At 36.6% G+C, this 22,173-nt stretch overlaps 4 protein-coding genes across 4 annotated transcripts; all 4 read right to left on the reverse strand.

Annotated features, from left to right (window-relative positions):
* Nucleotides 1-40: 40 nt before the first annotated feature.
* On the reverse strand, nt 41-14,779 carry LOC145229681 (116 kDa U5 small nuclear ribonucleoprotein component-like). Its single transcript, XM_080095019.1, has 20 exons — nt 14,557-14,779; nt 14,276-14,355; nt 13,605-13,796; nt 13,266-13,331; nt 13,034-13,183; nt 12,788-12,889; nt 12,244-12,368; nt 11,646-11,840; nt 11,271-11,361; nt 9,699-9,814; nt 7,167-7,317; nt 6,504-6,697; nt 5,813-5,938; nt 5,559-5,685; nt 4,764-4,948; nt 3,733-3,908; nt 3,157-3,282; nt 2,536-2,749; nt 1,998-2,151; nt 41-417 (listed from the first exon to the last, which is right to left on the reverse strand). The coding sequence occupies exons 1-20, from the start codon at nt 14,711-14,713 to the stop codon at nt 214-216; spliced, it is 2,931 nt and encodes a 976-aa protein (XP_079951145.1). The 5' UTR covers nt 14,714-14,779; the 3' UTR covers nt 41-213.
* Nucleotides 14,780-16,100: 1,321 nt separating this feature from the next.
* LOC145221649 (acetyl-CoA acetyltransferase, cytosolic-like) lies at nt 16,101-19,614 on the reverse strand. The gene is made up of 10 exons (XM_080088042.1): nt 19,497-19,614; nt 18,802-18,923; nt 18,584-18,676; nt 18,267-18,368; nt 18,052-18,213; nt 17,877-17,976; nt 17,619-17,814; nt 17,063-17,159; nt 16,887-16,996; nt 16,101-16,513 (listed from the first exon to the last, which is right to left on the reverse strand). Exons 1-10 carry the CDS (start codon nt 19,537-19,539, stop codon nt 16,345-16,347), a joined length of 1,194 nt encoding a protein of 397 aa, XP_079944168.1. The 5' UTR covers nt 19,540-19,614; the 3' UTR covers nt 16,101-16,344.
* LOC145221665 (AN1-type zinc finger protein 1-like) lies at nt 19,599-20,432 on the reverse strand. Its single transcript, XM_080088043.1, has one exon. The coding sequence runs from the start codon at nt 20,430-20,432 to the stop codon at nt 19,668-19,670; it is 765 nt and encodes a 254-aa protein (XP_079944169.1). The 3' UTR covers nt 19,599-19,667.
* A 1-nt stretch (nt 20,433) lies between these two features.
* On the reverse strand, nt 20,434-21,438 carry LOC145221681 (MIF4G domain-containing protein A-like). The gene has a single exon (XM_080088044.1). It carries the CDS (start codon nt 21,368-21,370, stop codon nt 20,681-20,683), a length of 690 nt encoding a protein of 229 aa, XP_079944170.1. The 5' UTR covers nt 21,371-21,438; the 3' UTR covers nt 20,434-20,680.
* Between the last annotated feature and the right edge of the window lie 735 nt (nt 21,439-22,173).

Genomic DNA, 22,173 nt, shown 5'->3' on the forward strand with positions numbered 1-22,173 from the left:
TACTGCAATAGCCTGCTTACGGCCACTTTAAAACAATGTGTACAAATTTGACTTGTATTTAGGGGTAAGGCTTCGTCACGATACACGAAAACATATACCAGCGTACGATACCGACACTTTACTAGGCTTTGGCATTAGACGCTGTTGTAAGTTCATGTCGATAGAAGCACAATAGGCGACAGGATTGACAAAGAAATGCCATGGCAGGTTTAATCAAATGGGATAATTGAACATGACGTCTTGACGGGCGAGTTCCAGCAACATAGGATCGTCGAAAAACTTGCTAATTGACACGTCTTCGCTGAGGCCTTTTCTGCGTCGCGTTTTTACCATGAACTCACGCGCCAGGTGGGTGGCGGGCTGTGGTTCCAGCGGCCGGATTACTACCGATTTGTCCAGTGGATCACCAGGAACAATCTTGCAACAAAAGTTGTTTGGTTACTTAGGCAACATTTAACGTTAATTTTTATTTGAACATTTAGGCTTTGTAACTACTTTGTTGACCTGCTAAACAACTATAATAGACAATCATTGAGGTTAGTTATTATAAGTCAGTGGTTCTTAAACTTTTTTGACCGCGACCCAAATCGGAGTTTTATGAACATCTCACGACCCAAGCCTCAAACATAAAAAATGTATTAACGAGACGCAATTTCGAGGCCACGCCGTCGCCGCATAGGAGTCTTCCCATGTCAAAATGGCTGCAGGCTTAACGAGGTCGATTCGTTCGCCAACACTGCATAACACAACACACATTGTGGCTTTGCAGTGCCATGATCATTGATAGAAGTGAATCCCAAATTTAAAAATGTTTCCTTGTACGAATACTTACTCATCCTTGAACGCTTACTGTTACATCACCAAGTTCAGTTTCGCATGATTAACTTGTCCTATTATTTTCGGTGCTATGACCTTACAATCGCCATGTGCGTAACAGTAAAGTTGGAAGGCTATTGTCCTATGGGGTAATGGTTGGTTCATTTTACTGTACAACGTGGTCGAGTGTGGTGACTTTACTACTACATTATGTTAATTTGTTTGTGTTTACTTAATGCGCTAATAGTTCGTTTGGGCATAATTGAATCACCATAGCGCGACCCATTTTTTGACCCCGCGCGACCCATGTTTGGGTCGCGACCCATACTTTGAGAACCACTGTTATAAGTGGTCATTAAACAGAAGGTCCATTAACGGTAACACTCTTTTAGGGCTCTGCTATTCCGCGTATGAAACGTCTTTTTACTCATTATTGTTACAGATGTATGTGTATCGACTGAACTGCGGCCGTATTCAGGTTTAGCCATCAATCTAAATGCTAAAAAGTTATTTAAAAAAAAAACACTGCTGGATACCCGAAAAAAAAAATCGCTTTTTGAAGGTGATTTAACCAACTTGAAATATCATTTTTTCAACGAGTATATTCCTTTGTGACGCAATAAAGCCACTATTAGTGACGCGATGAGATTTAAAAAGTGCACCGGAAACAAAAAGTCACATAATGTGTCAGAATAGGGTCATACAGCCGAGATGTGACAAGCAATTTATTTGGTGCACGTTTTACGTGGTGTCTGTGATATGCTGATAACTACACCAGTTGAAACATACACGGTGCTTCTAAAATCTAAATTATAAAAATTACAGATTTAAAAGACCAAAAACGTTATAAACTAAACTGTTTTTAAAGTGATACCCTACGTAGCGATTTCGGTACCAGTAATATAATATTGGATTGGTATTTAAAAACAACAAGGCGTTTTATTTAATTTATTTCACTTTGGGCATTTGGGGTTAACACGTGCAAAAACCTTACGCAAATTTACTACACAACAACATGGTGAAGATACTTGTGTGGTGTGATGGTGAAAACTGTTCTTAAACTTTTTAAAAGAGAGTAAAAAGTAAGATTGGAATATTATCTACAAACATTTGTTCACATTCGCCTTTACGTACAGTACTTTAAGCGCACATGTGTTGTAAACAGAAATAAAACGGCTTACCTGCCAATGATGAAATACGGACAGACAGAACGCTTGACCCTGTGTGTGCGTGCGCAAGTCAGTTTCAAAGCCAAACGAGTCGATTGCAGGTATGAAAGCCTTGATCGTGTAGAGCGGTGACCCCGGTACTGGTGCGTCCTGTGTAACGTGACCTCTGCAAAGACGTAACGCGGTGAGGTTATTAAAGGTTAAATAAGTTTGTAAAAACAGATGCACCACAAAAGTACTACGCACGTTTTTGTGTTTTATGCCTTCACACCCAAAGAACAAGTACGTATTTTGACTATCATACAACTGAAAATGTCCATGAGTAACACAATTATGTTATTTACTGAGCCAGTTCTGAATGATGGTGAAAAATCAAAAAACTTCTTTGAAGGTCGGTACTATTTATTTTGTTTAATGCTCGGCCGAGCACAGGGCATTAAAAATTGCGATGCTGGGTACCGAGTACTCAGGTTCCGGCTCGGTTCGGCCCATTCTCAGTATTCATTTCACCCAACATTACCGTTTGAAAGCTGTAATTTCATTGGCTTACCTTCTGCGAGCAAGCACAGTATAAACAGCTGACACACAATCTGCTGGGGCCATCACCTCAACGAACATGTACGGTTCCATAAGACGCGGTGTAGCCATCAGAAAAGCCGAGTATGCGACACGACGGGCAGTTGGAATAATTTGACCACCTCCTCTGTGCAAAGGCTCGTTTGCAATCACAGCGTCCAGAATTTTGAACTTCACATTGCGAATGGCTGTGTTAAAACGTTAGGTGTTTCGTTAAGAAATTCTTGTACAAGGTTTCTTAGGGGTTTATGAAAAAGGGCTTTCTTGAAATTATTTTACGAAATTCAGTTTGCCATGAAACAATTTAAGATGAAAAAGATGTTTGTTGGAAGTCCACTGGTTAACACTACCAGCCGAACAATTTCCAGCCGGTAAAAACGATTTTCCTGGGATAGAGCCACCGGCATGCCAAAACTGTTATCCATACTTATTCGCGACTAAAGCGACTTTATCAATCTCAGATCAACACTTTTTGCCTTTAAACTTTTTGGAAACACAAAACTGACATTGGATCTTCCACTTTAACATACGACATTTCGTGTTAAGTAAGTATTCAAGTTCTATTCCAACTATCGTGCTGTAATATTACACTTACGTTCATCACAAAGCGGCCCTTCCCGTGTGCCCCACTGAAAACCTTGTACGATGCTGTCCTTTACTGAACCGAGTAAACCCTTGTCCACTTCAGATGGAAGGGTGTCATCAACCAAGATGTTTGGACCTAAAAAAACAGAAACAACGATATTGGTGTGCGGTTTGGTTACACAAACCAAGTTCAAAAAAAGCTTATGAATGTATATACAGTATTTGCATGAAGAAAAGGGTAAAAATATATTGATACTAGTTCGTTCATTTTAAAAGTTACTGTGACAACATGCTAAACATCCTGCAGAAGCAACAGTCACCCTACTCGCATAAAATTTGTGTCTTAAACGTTTAACCAAAAAACAATTGAACCGTTGTGTTCTAAACGTCTGCCTTCTGAACACAGTAGGTTTTAACTGTTACGACGTATTAGTACAAAATTTTATACGGACATCCTTCGTTTTTATAATTTTGGAAGACTATTTCTTGCCCAAAAAATGTGAAAAAATTTTGACAGAAAAAATCAAAATTAAACTCCCGCAAGGGGCCACAACAAAATAAATTAAGTATTAAACTAAAAAAGTACCTGAGTTGTCGGGACCGAAAGCCCAGATTGATCGAGCAGCAAGTAAATCCCAATCGTACTTGGTCTGGAAAAATTCCCCTAGACGTTTTCTGTTCCAGCCGATTTGTACAACTTCGCGTTCGATGTCCTCAGCCAAACCTTTCTCAAGGGGCTCAGCGATCATTGTAAGCTTGTTCCTGAGAAGTTGCACAAAACGTTTCAGTTTCTTATTATTGGTCGTCAAAACAGTCTGTGTCAAGTAATATGTAGGTATATGTATTGTTATGAGGAATATTGTTTGTTGGTGCTTCTGTACTGTCATGGAACTGGATTTTAACAACCACTTTAGACTGTAAACAAATACCATCAGCAAAAATATTAAAGTAAGGCAAAAAGGGGGATTTGTTTGGCTATTTGGAAAAACAAAACTGTAACACGTATGTTGACATTTTGCCTATTGTACCACGGACAGCTGCGGTCATTGTCGAGCTTTATCCTTGTTTTTCGGTCATGTTGGACGAACGTACTACCAAGACAAACCAGTATTTCAGGTCCTACATGCGTGATTCAACTTTTTGTCCACGACCTTGTCGATATACGGTGGTAATGGCGTTGACAAGTTACGCCCCCTTTTTCGCTCGAGTCAGCCAATCACAGAGGGAAAGAAAAGGGGGTTGGGCTTCCATTTTTCAGTATTGTGACTGTACTTACTTGGCCGTGCCGCTACGAATATGTCACCGAACCAGAGTTGTTTTTTCAGACTGGGCCGGTTCGAGTTCGGCCTTAATTTATTTCCCATGTATTTTTTGAGTTAATTTGCGGATCAGCCAAATACAAAAAAATACAAAGGCTAAAGTTCACTTAGCTAAACACAGCGGCTAATAGTTAAATTCATCTACCAAAAAATCGCCTAATTGCTAATCACAAAAATCGTTAGTATGCAGCCGTACGTTATAGGTTTTATTTTTATTCTTTAAAATCTCAAGAAATTTACCCCATGCACACAAAAAGGAGTTCATGCACTGGACAAAAAAAAACTACCAAATTCTTACTTTCTATTCGGAGTTTCGGCAAAACATTTCAGGGACGAAGTGTCGACGACTGTTTCACAGAAGGCAACCACCGGGTCGGCCACTTTAATGTCGATCTCAGCGTACATGCGACGAAGGTCGTGCATTACACAATCCAAGTACAGTTCACCCGTCCCAAGCACAACGTGCTCACCGGATTCCTCAACCTAAACATTAATGAATCAAATGATTTGTTTAATACTTTTCGTGTGCATTACCATATTAGAATATAGGTTTAACCAGATATGTAAGTCGGGTCGGGCTTAGGTTTCACAAAAAAACGGGCTTGACTTTACACGCTGTGTCAGTATTTTTTGCATAAATCTAACTAGCAGTTGCTGGAGCCCACTCATTGTTAAATAGTCCGAAAACGCCTTGTTTGAGACTAATTGTCTACTGTGTGTGTTGTTTTAGTCTTTCCTGAGGCTTCAATGTACAGGCTTGTCAATCAAACTTTCGGGCCTAAACGGGCTTCTCAAAAACGATTCGGTTCGGGTCGGGTTTCCAGCCTGTACTTTCGGGTTCGGGTTCGGGCTCCAGTTTCAGCCCAGTTTGAAACTCTGGATTTTACCCTATGCAGCCTTTCACAGACATAACAATTGGAAACAAATCTGCTCTTGACTGCCACCAGTGGTCTTGTATTAAATAAAGGTAGTTTATGCTCAGTCAAATCATACGACTAAGCTGTGGTTTAAATGGGAAATAGATGGGTTAAATGTTCGTATGGGGATAGTGGTCGACAATAAACACACACCATGTTCATTTTAATTTTTTTACCTTGGTAGTAAGAAGGGGGTAACTTTTGTTAACTTTTCGCAATCCATCCAACATCTTTGGAAGTTCAGACGGGTTGACAGGTTCAACTGCAATCTTCACAACTGAACTTGTGCAAAAGCGAAGTGGTCTATTTAAAAGAATAGCGGTTCTTATTAACTGAAGATAAAAGTGATACAATAAAATTTAAACATAATATTCAATAAATTCAATAACAATGTAGTATTTGATAAATGTGATTGCTTGGTTGTGGTGACCTGAAAATATGAGCTTCTTCATTTCCACGAGATTGAGTGATTGTGCTGGTTTTCACAACAGGCTCATCAACACCTTCCATCAAAACCCAATTGCCAGCAGGAACTCTGTTCACTTCTACAGTGTATCTGCAACCAAAGAACAGCAATAAACGACACTGTGTTTATTTAAAAAACGTTTTAGTTATCTGTTTAACTAGTCATAAATTGCAACAAAAAACTTTCTACAAACCAAGTGCATGGAACTAAGTCCAACGATTTATGACTCAGGAGTTTGACTTAATCATACAGATGTTAAGATGTGCCCTTCAAAAGGCAAAAATCAAAAAGCATTTGATAAACACCAAACAGAGTAAATGACTATCGATAGTTTTACTTATGATTTTACAATCACTTTGGCATTCAGAACAGTCTTGGTCAATCCCTTATTAGGCTACCAGTATCAATATTTATTTCAAAGAAACAAACATGATTAGTTGAAAGGTTGGAAATTACGACCCAAATAGACATAAAAAGCAACATATAGCCATCTTATCATTGATGATGGCATGAGCATTTGCTGAAACGGTAAAAAAAGCATGACACTTTTTATGTCTATTTGGGTCATATTTTTACCATAAACTTATAAACAGATCCGTTTGTAGTGTTACAAACATTGCTTTTGAATTACTTATTTTTGCTTACAAACTCTTACCTTGCTTCAGCAATCCACAATCTTCCCATGGTTAGAACTCGTGAATCCTCTTCATCTTCAAGTGTGTAATTTTCACCGAGAACTTTCACTACATCACCAGCATGTACTGTTCCGCTGATAACACGACCAAACACACGAAAACTTACACCATCCTCAGTAGAATACATCTTGCATGTGTGGATCATCAATGGACCCTGGGCAATAATAAAATCACCATGCTATCATTTAAATACACAGAAATAAAATGTTTTTGTACACAGCAATTACAACTTTTTGACTGAATGTGTTTTGCATTTGTTTCTTGCCAACGGTATAAAAGTGCATCACATATTGATTATACATTAAACTGTATGTGTAAAGATGGGGGGTCGGCATACATCTGTTAATGTATGATACTGGTCCAACAGGGATTTGTTATTGGGCCAAAGGAACTAAATACAGTTTAGACAGGCCAAATTTCATTGGCTACTATCACTACAAGATAGAAGTTCCTCACTACAGCAAATGCCTAAGTAAGTCAGTAAGCAGCATTATATGACTAATAAGTTATAATGTAATAGTGTATATTTGAAATGTTGATGGCAGTAATATAACTAGTCAAATGAGGAGCTAAAAATTTGCAAATGCTGCAAGACATTTTCTCAAACACATGACAATTCTTACATCAGGATCACATGAGAGCATGGCCTGTACAAGTTCTGAATCATCTTGAGGTCCAGTGTATGTGTGGGGAACTTTTGTTTGTGCAGCATGCTTAGCTGATGGGATGTGATCCACACACATGCTGACAAATCCGGAAAATCCACCCATAAACCTAAAAGTATGTAAAGCATGATACCCTTTGAGGAAAACCAAAACTTTGTCAATCAGGGATAAACCAGATTTTGAATAGAGGTACTAAACACTGCGTGGTACTGTATAAAGCAGGGGCGGGCAACTTCTCGAGTCGGCGGGCCTGATATGGGAAAATGAAGTACTTGGCGGGCCGGATTCCTGAATCGATACATTAATCGCGTATTTATCAAGTGATTTAAAACGGATTTTTGACCACCTAAACCCAATACAATCAAGAACGTCACAATTACAATACAGTCCAAACAATCTAACTGATATATATAACATAAAATTACTCACCACAGCAAATTTAATGCATACACCACAGACTTAGATACTGCTATAACACTAACTAGGCTACACGTGGGAAACACAAGGTTGGCAGTTATGCCGTAACAATGGACGTATGGTGCAATGGTAACAACGGCGGGAATGGTAACAAAGTTTTTTGCTATTGGGGAGCATTACTGTCCGTTACAACTATAATTTGACGTAGTAAGCAAGTAGTGGGGGATTGCAGCAGACTGTGGCCGCGGGCACATTATCATGTAAGACCCGGAAACTGTTTGCGGGCCGCTCAAAATCCCGCGGGCCGTATGTTGCCCGCCCCTGGTGTAAAGTCACAGTTTTGTTGAAAAAATAACATAAACTAGAATGGTGGCTTTCTGATATACTTCCATTTTATATATTCTATACGATATTTACCAATTTACTATACACATCATTTGATCTACACATATGATTGTTTTTGTAAACAAAAACTAATGGGTCCCCACACGCGTGTTTGTGCGGATTTACGGTAAACAAATGTTGCGGTGATTTTTAAATTCTTAAGAACAAATTTTTAGAAAGCGTTAACCCAACAATGAAAAATTTTGTTGTATTTTTTTGCACTATTATTGTCGTATAATTACAAAAGCATTAAAAAAGAACGAAACAAATACTTTCAATTTAATCTCTTGCTTTGACCCAGATATTGTCGTCCAAGGTCGGGTTTTAAACACAATTTTTTTCTAGAAAGCTGTAACAGTTGTGTTACAGACAATTAAAATACGATTTGCTGCAAGTGTATACATAACTTTTCATTTAACTTTGTTTCGCAAAACGAGTTTTTCATTTAACTTTGTTTCGCAAAACGAGTACCATTGACCTGTAGTAACCTTTAGGGTGCACACACCAAACGACTGTTTGACCTTTTGACACCGTTTTCAATAGCACGCCGTCCTTGGTGTTCAACAACACCGTTTGACCTAATTTATATACGCCTTGAGTATTTGATTAAAAAAAAAACAAAAAAACGCTACGTTATGGCGAAAGAAAGTTCTGAACTGTGTTAGTAATACCTACTAATTGACCTTAAGTAACCCGTGGTCATGCAGCGGCCAACCTAACAACGAGCATTTAAAAAACTTTTATCTTGCAAAAAAGTCAAGTTTATTTTTTCATATTTAGTTTGTTTAACAAAGTTTTGCTTGACATTATACGAAACCGAAGCACGCTTATTAGGTTTAAATCGCGTCATATGTGTGAAACCTTTGCCAAAACTGAAAATGTGAGTGATAACTTAATAAAACGACATGCATTGCTGTGCAAAACAGCTGATTTCTAATCACCGAAACGACGTCTCGTAAAACGTCTGTCCGACGTCAAGCTGAGCCCACCCGCTCTGCCCTATTATTCGTAAACGTACTCTCTTGGGACTTCTGCCTACAGTGTCTTTCTTGACCAAACGAGCGTTAGACACATTTACGTTTCGGGGGTCTGTGGGTGTGTCGCTGGGTCATTCGGGGTCAAACTTCAGGTGGATCAAGTTCAGATTAATATCTAACATATGTCCAAATTTGAATAAATTTGAAGCACTCTTTCTTTACTAAATGACCGTTACAAACCAGCGTTAAAAATTTTACGTTTCGGGGGCCTGTGGGTGAACCGCTGGGTAATTTGGGGTCAAACTTCTGGTTGACCAAGTTTGAATTAATATCTAACATATGTCCAAATTTCAATAAATTTGAAGTACGCTTTCTTCACTAAACGAGCGTTACAGACCAGCGTTAAAAATTTTACGTTTCGGGGGCCTGTGGGTGAACCGCTGGGTAATTTGGGGTCAAACTTCACGTGGACCAAGTTTGGATTAATATCTAACATATGTCCAAATTTGAATAAATTTGAAGCACTCTTTCTTGACCAAACGAGCATTACAAACCAGCGTTAGACAGAAAAAAGAAAAAAAGAAAAAAAAATACGGACAAAAACAATATGTGTCCCCTTCAGGGAAGGGGACCCATAATAAGCAGGATAAGCCAATAGATTCTATATTTTACCTCACAACACTACTTAAAGTTTTACTATTTTCAAACATACCTTGAGCAAACTAATCGAAGCAATGGCCGAATGTTCATTTTCATCTCTTCCTTTCCGATGTGGACACCAAGCTCATCCAAAGTTCTAGGTAGGGTTGAGTCTACATCACCAACAACCTTGAATGTAATGGAATAAGTTTAAAGACACCGAATAAGCATATGTAGTCACGAAATAAGCATAAAGTTTTACGGTCAGTGAAAAAAATGTCAAGTTTTAGAGATTAGTAAAAAACTAGAAGGGTGGCTTTCTGATATACTTCCATTTTATATATTCTATACGATATTTACCAATTTACTATACACATCATTTGATCCACACATATGATTGTTTTTGTAAACAAAAACTAATGGGTCCCCACACGCGTGTTTGTGCGGATTTACGGTAAACAAATGTTGCGGTGACTTTTAGATTTTTAAAAACAAATTTTTAGAAAGCATTAACCCAACAATAAAAAAATTGTTCGTATTCTTTTTGCACTATTATTGTCATATAATTACAAAAACATTAAAAAAGAACGAAACAAATACTTTAATTTAATCTCTTGCTTTGACCCAGATATTGTCGTACCATTGACCTGCAGTAACCTCTCAGGGTGCACACGCCAAACGACTGTTTGACCTATTGACACCGTTTTCAATAGACGCCGTCCTTACTGTTCAACAAAACCGTTTAACCTAATTTATACATGCCTTGAGTGTTGATTCCTAAATTTATAGCAAAAAAACACTACATTATAATGAAAGAAAGTTCTGAACTGTGTTAGTAATACCTACTAGTTGACCTTAAGTAACCCATGGTCATGCGGCGGCCAACCTGACAACGAGCATTTAAAAAAACACATTTATCTTGCAAAAATGTCAAGTTTGATTTTTCAACTTTACTTTGATTAACAAGTTTTGCTTGACATATACGAAACCGAAGCACGCTTATTAGGTTTAAATCACGTCATAGGTGTGAAACCTTCGCCAAAACTGAAAATGTGAGTGACAACTTAATAAAACGAAATAGCATTGCTGTGCAAAACAGCTGATTTCTAATCACCGAAACGACGTCTCGTAAAACGTCTGTCCGACGTCAAGCTGAGCCCTCCTGCTATCGTAAACCAGTGAATTACTCTCTTGGGACTTCTGCCTACAGTGTCTTTCTTGACCAAACGAGCGTTAGACACATTTACGTTTTCGGGGCCTGTGGGTGAACCGCTGGGTCATTCAGGGTCAAACTTCAGGAGGATCAAATTTTGGTTAATAACTAACATCTGACAAAATTTAAACAAATTTGAAGCACTCTTTCTTGACCAAACGCATATAACAAACCATGTTTTAAAAAATTTGCATTTTGGGGGCCTGTGGGTGAACCACTGGGTAATTCGGGGTCAAACTTCAGGAGGATCAAATTTAGATTAATAACTAACACCTGTCCAAATTTGAATAAATTTGAAGCACTCTTTCTTGACCAAATGCGTTTAACAAACCAGCGTTAGACAGAAAAAAGAAAAAAAGAAATACGGACAAAAACAATATGTGTCCCCTTCAGGGAAGGGGACCCATAATAAATGAATTGTAAGTTGTTTACCTGTGCAAATATTTTGTACATTGGTTCCAGCACAAATTCTATAAAACTTCGCTGTGCATTTGTATGAGGGGGCTTCTTGCTAAACCTTCGACTGGACAACAAAAGCAAACAAGGGAATATTCAAACTTGCAAACAAGGGAATATTCAAACTTGCAAACAAGGGAATATTCAAACATGTGTTATCTACATTTAAGTCCAATCTTTAACGGCTTTATAAAAAGTACAAAAGTCATTGTTTCAGAGAAATCATACAAACACATAAAAAAGAACATTTTCCTAAACTGATGCACCACCTAAAGTGATACACAAAAGACACAAGCATTACTTTGACTAAAAAACAGTTTAATATTTAAACACTTAAAAAATGATACTAACGTTTTTGAGTTGAAGTATATATCACCCCACAGCCTTCTTGCAAAAGCCTTAGCATCAAGTTCTTTGCCAAATTGATTGACATAGAGGTTTGAGAAGGATGTGAGGGTAAAACAAAATGCATATTGTGAACTTGCAAAACAAACATTACCCAATATTGGAGAAACCAGGGGAATGTTTTCAGTGTCACTGTAAGTGCTGCAGAACACAAAATATATGCACATGTAAATGTAAAGCAGCATGTCTCAAAATGGCACTGAATGGCACACATTAAAAAATATATATACTGCAAAATGATGCAATTAAAAAAAATGTTTGTAATGTTAGTTGCCCATAAAAATGTGATCAAGAAATTGCATTTGCAGTTTTATATGATCCATTTTTAAATGCAAACTGGTTTAATTGGTCTAGTTTACATGCTAGCATACGCAATGCTTTAATAGAAAATGAATTGTCTTTAAAAATAAGTTAGTTTTTCTAAACTAGCAGAACATCATTTTTGTTTGTGTAAAACACTTAATTTTTGTGGATAAAATTATGAAAGTGTATCAGGAATGGCAAGATGGCACAGGAAAATTGAAAATGACTTTACTGCACTCACCTTAACAAGCTGTTGACCTCATCAACAATATGCCTGAGCTTGTAATAGGCATCTGTAGGAGGCAGTTTAAGTTCAAGGATCAGTCTGTCAATTTTATTGATGCAAATTGTGACTGCCAGCCTTTCCTGCAAAAGAAAAAGAATTGTTCACAGTAACATGGAAAAGGTATAACTTGATACAGATATAAATACTTTCAAAGTATTAGTACAATTCAACTACGGCTTCTAAAGTTTGAGAGATAGCACCTGTTTGTGGTTTAAAAAAGTACTTTTATTATAAGTCATGTATTGTGTTCATACGTTTATTATAAGTCATGTATTGTGTTCATATCACATTATTGTTGGTAAAAAAATTGCTAAAACACATTTGTTTCAGTGGGTTTAGATTTAAAAGTATTGAGAGGTTCTTAGTTGAAATGTGGGGATTGATTTTACAAACATTAATAAAAACTGTCTATGTGGTTTGAACAGTCTTCTGTGGTTAAGCATATGAGATTTTGTCAAATAAAATCTTTGAAGAAATCACAATACATGTTCTTCATTACCTGTAAAGCATGTTTCAATAGTTGCTCTGTGTTAAGCATCACACCTTCAGATGCATCAACAAATAGGACAACTCCATCACTGAGTCTCATTGCTGCAGTTACCTAAACAGACAGGTTTGATGAAATCATAAATCATGCATTTGACGATAGATAAAAGTGTATGGTAAAATAGACCAATTTTCAAAAACAGCCAGAAAAACAACAACAAATTTTATCAACACACAAACCGATAACATGATTACTTACTTCATCTGAAAAGTTTACATGTCCTGGTGTGTCCATAATATTCATAAGATAGCTTTTGTCTTTGGTGTCAGGCATAACAAGTGTTACAGGTTGTGCCTTGATGCTCAATCCCCTCTCCTGTTCTGTCAGCAATGTGTCTGTGTATCTTAGCTAAAGGTATATAAATAAAAATTGAGGAATGGCATTTTTCAAATTTAGCCACATAATTAATATTGTGAATTGCAAAACTTACATCTTTGTCTTCCCGCTTTGCAATGTCAGAATGTGTTTGTTCCATCAAGCAATCCACAAAGTTGGTCTAAAATTTATAGACAATGTCACGACTTTCGTTGATTCACGTAAATATCAAATTCCAATTTAATTCATACTAAATCTCAAACTACACTGACAAAATACTACATCCAATTGCACAGTTAGATTATTTTGGAAGAAAAGCTTGGCAAACTGTATTTGCAATCAACCACTACTTTTGTATTTACATGTTTTTAAAAGCAAGGACTATGAAACCGCGATTTATGCACACTTAAGGCTGATTAAACACACAATCAAATCACAAGGGCAGGTTGTTTACCTTTCCATGATGCAAATGTCCCACAAGTGCAACATTTCTAATCAGCTCTGAATTGTCCATCATGTCTGCAAGGTACTCCATGTCATATGTTGTGTTGGGAAGTTCTTGTTCGACCAGTGCAAACTTTTTTCTCTTTATTGGTGCAATGATTGGTTCAGTGAGAGGTTGGGCATCTTCTTCTTCCACTATAGTCTGAGATAAAAGAACATTACAGTGTAGTTTTTATACATAACATTTGACATAAAAGCAATAGGGACATAAATTTATGAGGTAGTTCAATACTTATGTGTACCAATATCAACAAGTTAACAATGTATTTATTTAGTTCTTTGTTTCATTTTTATCATTAGAAATTGGGGAATGCCTGAGAGTAAGGCGCTCACAATGAGTCCGCCAAAATGCTGCCTGTTTTATTGCAAGTCAGTTAAATCAATTTGTATGTGATTTTTATCGACACAGGGAGGTGGTGGCTAAAGTTTAGTTCAGCCCATCGGGTTCCAATGGGTCGATATGAAGCCACTTAAGTTTTTTGCTTTGAGAGACACAAGTGAACAAGACAGGATTACACCTCACAATTTTTTAAACACAAGGCCAGTGCGCTAACCACTCTGTCCTCATTGAGTCTAGATTGAAAAGCATTAAATCAATAAGCAATGATGTGACAAGCTTACCTCAACCTGTTCCCCATAAACTTCTTCATGTGTAGGATAATACTTCTTGTCTTCATGAAGTACAACTTCCATTCCAGTTCCTTTGTAAAATGTAAAACATGAAATGTAAACAAGTTTGCATAAAACTCTGCCAAGGATCTTGTGATTTCGAAAACCAATTGTAAAAAAACAAAGCTTTTTAGTAGAAAATAATATCTTTTCATCTCTGTTGTCGAAAATATAGTCAGATCAAAAAAGCAAGATGCAGTTAAAAAAAAATATATATATATTACAATCCTAACCTTGCTGCTCATCCCCATCTGCATCTTTATCAGCATCATCCATTCCATCATCTATAGGTGACGGAATCGATTCAATTTCTTCTTCTTCCTCCTCATCATCTGAATCAAGTTCTGGTCCGATGTAATTTCCAAACTCATCATACATATCAGTATCCATGGCTGTTATGTTATGTACTACTAACAACAATTTATTTGAAGCACTGCAAACATATGATATTTTACTATTTTTTGGCAGTGGGACATATTTTAACACAGTCTCCTATCTGAAACAATTGGTGAAACATGCTGCAGAAAACATCCTAAACTAAGGCCTCTTGCATGTTTGTAACCTATTATGTACAGGTATATATATATATATAAAATAGTAGATTACAAAAAATACAAAAATTGAATTAATTCAACTCCATTGTCTTTCGTTGTCTCCACTGTCTATCTTGGTATTTAAGTGAAGTTAAATAGCTTTAAATACGACTCCCTAAATCCGTGCAGGTGTGTAATGTAATGTGTATGGCAATGTGCCAACTGCCAATACAATGTCAAAATTCACTATAGCTAACTGACACTTAACTTAAGTGACTTAAGCATGCAAAAATCTAGAAACTCTCCACACTGAACTATTTAGTTAAAATTTCATCCAATCGCGTTGGGGATAAATAAGTCTTTTTTTGAAGATAGAAGGCCGCAAACATACATCGAAGAAAAATTGCTTCAAAACGTTTCTCCAACGATTGTTTTCCCGCACCGGCAAAACACGCGCGACTTGCAGCAAATGGTGGTTGTTTGTGGTTATTGACGGTCATTTTGCGTTTTATATTTCAGAAAAGTAGTGTGTATTTTATGATCAAACAAACCTTTTTTTGAATAATTAACACCCCATGTTACATTTTGTGACGCTTAAAAATACATGCGGGAAAAAAACAATCTTATAAATAAAGGTCACCCATATTTTTTCCAGGGAGTCGAACCGCTTGTCATATGGGTTCGGGTTCGGTTCGAGTTCACTTGGTTTTGTTTTTGAGGGTTCAGGTTCGGTTCAGGTTTTGAAAAATGTATATGTTCGGGTTTTGTTCCGGTTTGGGCAAATTATTCGGTCCGAACCGGTTTGCGGTTTTTAAACCGGTTCAAATATTTATTCATTTTAATTCAATTCTACCCATCATCTACCTGGCCTTATCAAACTCCAAAATAATTTTGCTGGTGCATTGGTATTTTTGACACGCCCTATAAGTGTCATCTAGTGCGCTGTTTGGAAAAAAATCACAAAATATAAAACAGACTGCATTTTTTACTGGTTCGGGTCCAGCGCCAAATAAAATATGGGGTTCAACTCCGGTTCGAGTTTTTAGACAATCGTAATTAGCGGTTCGGTTCGGGTTTAATGAAATTAACCGCTCAAACCGGTTCGCGGGTTCGGGTTCAGTTCCGGTTCGACTCCCTGATTTTTTCGCTGTTGTCGGATCCTACCCTCAAAAACACGGTAAATTAGCCACTTTGTGATGCTACTATCCCTTAGGCTACTTCTTTTCTGGCTGTTCACAAAGATGTGAAATGTAGGCGTATTTAATATATTTGCGTCGACTGACATTTTCAATGACAATATTTCAGCAAAAAGGTGATTTGTAATGCAAAGAATGGAAGTTGCAAAAAAACGTTGTAAAAAACAGGTGAATTCATTTTATTGCAGAAACTACAAAACAATCTAAACAAGATAAATAAAACTTTTCGCATAGCAACATTATTGAATAGGGAACTGATTTTATATGATAATCTGCATTCACAAGGAACGTGTTACATTTCCACACATAGGGCAACCCCCATGCCTCCACCAACACACAAAGCGGCAACGCCTTTGTGTGCCCCCTTCTCCACCATTGCATGTAGTAGTGTGACTACAAGCCTGCAACCAGTGGCACCCAAGGGATGTCCAAGTGCAAGGGCACCTCCACGTACATTGAGCCTAAAAGCAAATACAAGTTACAAGCTGTATTTCACAAGTGCGCAGTGATTTGCTTCACAAATTTTTGATTAACATTTTTAACAGATTTTATAACAAGTGACTTTGAATTCAATAATGACAAAGCAAAATTCCTTAACACACCTCAAGGAGCTAAGATTTTGCAAAACGTGTAACAGTGTATGACAGTTTAACAATATAGTTTAAAATATGTTTGCTATTTTATAAAGCGATCCCAATAGCAATTTGCAAGTAACCAATCTTAAATCTTATCTTAAGTTTTTTTTAAACATAATTGTTCAAAGTCTCTGGTTATGCATCAGCCAAATATTTGAACATATATTAAAGTAAACAAATATAGGCACTTATGACATACTTCTTGAGGTCGATACCAAGTTCCTGAACCACTGCTAGGCTTTGTGCTGCAAAAGCTTCATTAATTTCAAAGAGATCTACCTCTTCAATTTTCCAACCAGCCTTTTCCACCTACAACCAGATATGTTGTTTAGAGGTGATATGCTGCAGTTAATATTATTAAATCAACAAACTCACTGCTTTACTAATAGCAGGAATTGGGCCAGTTCCCATGATCAATGGATCTACTCCAGCATGTGCCCATGACACAATTTTGGCAAGTGGACTTAGAGACCTGTACACATTAAGAATGGGAATATACCTTGACTCACAACATTTTTTTTTCATTACTGTCTTTTTAAGTCCCTAGAATCATATTCACGCTTTTTTATTAGAATAAACAGTCTGAACTTTACCCAATTTTGGTAGTTTTTGAAATTCAAAGTTTTATGATCAGAACACACTTTGTATTTGTGATCAAACATATTTTTTTCTCTTTTCGGATGGCCTTTTTCTTTTTTTCTATAATTATTTTTCATGGTATCACGCTGTTCTTGCGCCTTTCGCTTGTTGCTTGCATTCGTCATTCATTGCTCTGAAGAAGTCCTACCGTTCTGGTGGACGAAACGTCAGCGAAAATACAAGTTATGGATAGAAACAACTAGTATTTTTGTTTAACATTAACACCAGTTGAACGACATTTTTGTTAAATATTTTTTTCTGGTATTCATATGTCATTATTCAAACAACTTACCTTTTCTGGGCTTCTTCACTTGACATTACTAATACTGCAGCAGCCCCGTTGTTTACCCCCGTGGCATTAGCAACAGTCACACTGCCAGTAATGCCTTTTAGTTTGTCGTCATCTGACAAACCTATAGGTTTCAACTTTGACAAAGTTTCCATTGTTGTTTGGGGTCTTGGAAATTCATCAACTGATACTGTGATTTCTGCAAGTGTTTTGAACGATTGTTTACAGATGGGAAAAATATTTCGCAGTGGAGTTGGATACCTTTTCTTCCTTTGACAGTTACAGGTATAATTTCCTTTTCAAACTGGTTTGATTTCAGTGCTTCTGCAGCCTTCATTTGTGATGAATATGTAAATTCATCCTAGACACCAATACAACATGTAAACAAAATATTGAAAAAGGGGAATTTAATCACAAAACTGTAAATGTATTTTACCTGATCCTTTCTACTAATCTTCCATCTTTGGGCAATGTTCTCTGCAGTGTTGAGCATTGAACACTTGTGGATGCAATCTTTCAAACCATCTTCAACCATGGTGTCCACCAGATTGGTATTGCCCATTTTCACCCCAGCGCGCATGTGGACGCAATGTGGTGCCTTCAATGAGAGATTGTAAGTTTGTGTTTTTTTGTTTATTGTCACCATCTTACCATACTCATGCTCTCCTGTCCACCAGCAACCACAATTTTTGCATCTCCACATTTTATTGCTTGAAAGGCAAGAGCTATGGCTCGGAGACTGGCACCACACACCTAAAAATATTCTGCTGTTTTCTACACAAAAATAAACTTTACTATTTCATAAGACAGTTTCAAGAAGTACAGAAGGTCAAACCTTAAATATATTTACCATATACCTTACATATTTATATCCTAAAAAATATAAGAATAATGGGTTTGCATTGTATGATTAGGATGATGTTTTTATCTGCCATTTAGACGTGTTAGCAATTTAATGAGTAGCTTACCTGATTTACAGTCAATGCTGGAACTTTATGAGGCAGACCTGCAAGCAGAGATGCATGTCGGGCAGGATTCTGTCCTTGTCCAGCTGTTAAAACCTGGTAGCAAAAACACACAAACATTTTACATTATCACTTCGACTGCAGATATGGTCCATTTTTAAGCAGTTTAAACAATTTTTTGATAGTGCTGTTAGAAATTAGCATGGCACCCACCAACTTACCTGCCCCATAATAACTTCACAAACATCATCCTTGTTCACTTCTGCACGCTTTAAGACCTCCTCTATGACAATTGATCCTAATGTGTAACTGGGAACTGTTGCAAGGTTACCAGTCAATGTACCTAAACAATCATAAAGCTGTATTAGAAAAGTGCTTAGAATATGCATAATAAAATTATAACTGCTATGCAAATAGTTTTTTTTTGTGTTAGAATGGATGGTTGGTTGTTTTGAATGCAGAATATTTAATCCAAGCCTTGTATCAATTTCGGCACAATAATGTACTAGATGGCAAATCAAAAATACCATCACCACCAATACAACAATTAGTTACCACAAACTGAATCTTTCTGACATGTCTGGGATAAACAGTCAAAATTTCACATAATGTAAATTTGTTTCAGATGTAAGACTATGTTTTAGCTCAAGGTTAGGCCAGTAAGCATTAATTTCTTCATTTAATTTCCACTTTACTAATATTTTTATTTCTGGTGACAACTGTATTACCCATTTAACAGATACAAACAGTCTTGTATATGTGAATTGCATATATGTTACATGTGTGAATGTCACCAGGTTTTCTTAAATAATCATGTAAACAAATTCTACATTAGATGTTGTTGGTAAAAAAACATTGGTTTTCATTACCCGAAGAAAAAAATTTCTAAGATTACAATAAACCTGAAACAACTTACCTATTGGGGTTCGAACAGCTGAAACTATTACAACTGATGACATTGCAAAATCTTCACAACATTATTATTTCATCAAAAAATTACACTTTAATTAAACTGAAACTATATTGAAATTATACATTACACACCTTAACAGGTAAAAAAGCAATAAACTTATAACGCAAGACATTTTTATAACACGTTTTGATCTGATAAAACATTGGCTAATATAACTGTTGAACCATTGAACAAAAGTTCCTGCTTTATCAAATTTGAGATAACTGCGTCAAAGTGAAAAGCATCATTGCTCTGGCTTGAAAATAGTTTTATTTTATTGCTTAAATTCTTGTGATTGTTGTTTGAAATCTTAAGTTTCTCAGTAACATAATCCACTAGTTTTCCTATTGTCCATTGATCACTAACAAAAATTGCTTGTGGTGCTAAAGATATATTAACAGATTCATGCAATGTTACTGATAGAAAAACTCTTTCCCCTTCAGGAATAGAATTGTTGCCTGTTGCATGCATTTTCATTTTCATCAGTGATAGTTTGGCCGCCATCTTTTCAGACTTAGCATTTCTAAACTTAGTTTTTGTCTTTATGGGCAAATGTGATGGTTGCTTCTGTGAAACTTGTTTTGGTGCTTTCTGCGGCAAACAGGAACACTTGTGGTCTTCTGGAATTCTGTGCTTTAAACAAAATTGCTGATTACATTCAGAGCATTTGACTGGTACCAGTTCTGTTGTGAAGCAATCCTCGATTGAACATTTATACTTAGGAATGTCGATAGTTTTGTGAGGTTTAATAGGGAGATTTGTCTGGTTACAATCATGGTTATCTTTGTCCTTGTGCTCCAAACAAAATGTTTCTGAGCAAAATTCACATTGAAATGGCAGAAAATCAAGTTGGTTGCAAGTTTTTAATGCACAGTGCGCACCTACATTGAATTCCTCCATCCTACAAGAAAGAAAAAACAAGTGGTAATTTTAAGCGACCACACAAATATTGGGGCCTAAAAATAAGGATTGCACAAAATTTTATATAAATCCATCTTATGCACATTTTGAACAAACATCAATACTCTTTACTGGGCATAAGTATGTTTTGTTGAATATATACTGTATTTTTATGTTTGTTGAATAATTTATGTAAATACTTTTGGGACTAAACTTGCAACAAAGTTATAAAAATATATTTTTATCCATTATTTTGCAGTTTCTTCATAATAGTAATGGTATGCGGATGGTGATAACTTCCATCCACCACTACGAAGTTCAATGATTTCTAGTAACATAAGCCTTGACAGTTGTGAGGTTTTGTCACTTAAAAAGAGATTACGCAAATTTTGCATCAGATCCTCCATGTGGTGTTTGTTTAATCTGTCCAGTTCTTCACCAACAAACTGAAGTTGTGTCACCATGCACTGAATAGCATCCTCATTGTTTGCAAATCGAATATCCGAGAGTATTCCCAGTACCTCAAACACTGGGACCAACAGTGCCATCAATGGCATGTTATTGATATGCATGAGGTCAAACACAGCACAGAGAAAGTTAACAAATCCAATCCATGCCTTCATGTTTTGGCAATTCTGCCCCATGTGCTTTTTGTATTCACCCTGTAGTTTAGTGAGAAGAAAAGGGCGAAAGTATCGTGGTTGATTGTCATGAAGCAGCGAAAACTCAGCTTGTGCCACATCATTACAAATCCTGGCCGCTATTCTGCTTTCTTTAGTGTTCCTCATACCTTTTGAAACAAGCACATCTACTAGTCGTTTCCAGTCTCTTTCAGCAACTCTTCCTGGCTCCTCTATTGATTGCAGAAGTTGACGCTTGACATCAGCTTCTAAACTTAATTTGCTAAGGTTTTCTTGAATATTCGATTTATCTGCCATTTTTCCATCGAACCTGGACTAAAAATGCAAACCACATAAAAATGAGCTATCATCTTAGTCCTATTATTACAATTATAATAGGAAAATAAAGTAAAACAACATGGTACAACATCTTATATCTTATAAACATACAATAATGAATTATGTTTCAGGTCATGTTGTGTGCACACATGTATACATGTATAGTCAGTATTCAATCTTGTGACAAAGAAACAATTTGAATAGAAATCCATGCATGTGCTTGCATAACAATGAAGTACTGAAACCGGTTATAAATCTACTGAAATAATTGGCAGGAGAATTGGAAACATTTGAAAAAACAGGCTTTCTAAAAAAGACTGTTAACTATGCCTACGATACGTCCTTTTTTAGAGGACACGTCCCCGACCCCATTTTTACCAAAAACCAAGTTTAAATTGACAATTTAGCAGCATATATTAAACTTGTTCCACACTATTCTAAACTACACCAATTGACTACTAAAAATACGGCTAATATATAATGTTGTTTTTAAAGATTTGTGAAAACATGGTAGGCCTACTGTTTACGCCAAAACTTTAGCTAAATCTACCGATTGTCTCACGGCGCGTGTTGTTATTGGGTTTTGGAAAGTTGGTGTTTTCCCTTTTTCATAGAAATCGTAATTATGTCTCCGTCCGCTAGTTTGTGTAATTGTCACCTTTTTCACCTTGAAAAATAGCCGTATTTTATCATACAAAAACATTCACAATAGGTTTGCAACCTTATGACTGACACTGACTTGCTGAATCATGGAAAAACGATATTTCTTCACAAACTTGACA

Source organism: Phallusia mammillata, chromosome 1 (genome assembly GCF_965637545.1).
Source record: "Phallusia mammillata chromosome 1, kaPhaMamm4.hap1.1, whole genome shotgun sequence".
NCBI classification, from domain to species: domain Eukaryota; kingdom Metazoa; phylum Chordata; class Ascidiacea; order Phlebobranchia; family Ascidiidae; genus Phallusia; species Phallusia mammillata.

Excerpts from the sequence above, each read along its gene's own strand:
- LOC145221649 (XM_080088042.1), bottom strand. The coding sequence starts at position 19,539 with ATGTCATCAGTTGTAATAGTTTCAGCTGTTCGAACCCCAATAG. Across the intron at positions 18,924-19,496 it reads AGCTGTTCGAACCCCAATAG|GTACATTGACTGGTAACCTT; the intron begins GTAAGTTGTTTC and ends ATGATTGTTTAG. Across the intron at positions 18,369-18,583 it reads CAGCATTGACTGTAAATCAG|GTGTGTGGTGCCAGTCTCCG; the intron begins GTAAGCTACTCA and ends GAATATTTTTAG.
- LOC145229681 (XM_080095019.1), bottom strand. The coding sequence starts at position 14,713 with ATGGATACTGATATGTATGATGAGTTTGGAAATTACATCGGACCAGAA. Across the intron at positions 12,369-12,787 it reads TATTGAAACATGCTTTACAG|GAAAGGCTGGCAGTCACAAT; the intron begins GTAATGAAGAAC and ends TTTCTTTTGCAG. Across the intron at positions 11,841-12,243 it reads GAGGTCAACAGCTTGTTAAG|CACTTACAGTGACACTGAAA; the intron begins GTGAGTGCAGTA and ends TGTGTTCTGCAG.
- LOC145221665 (XM_080088043.1), bottom strand. The coding sequence starts at position 20,432 with ATGGAGGAATTCAATGTAGGTGCGCACTGTGCATTAAAAACTTGCAAC.
- LOC145221681 (XM_080088044.1), bottom strand. The coding sequence starts at position 21,370 with ATGGCAGATAAATCGAATATTCAAGAAAACCTTAGCAAATTAAGTTTA.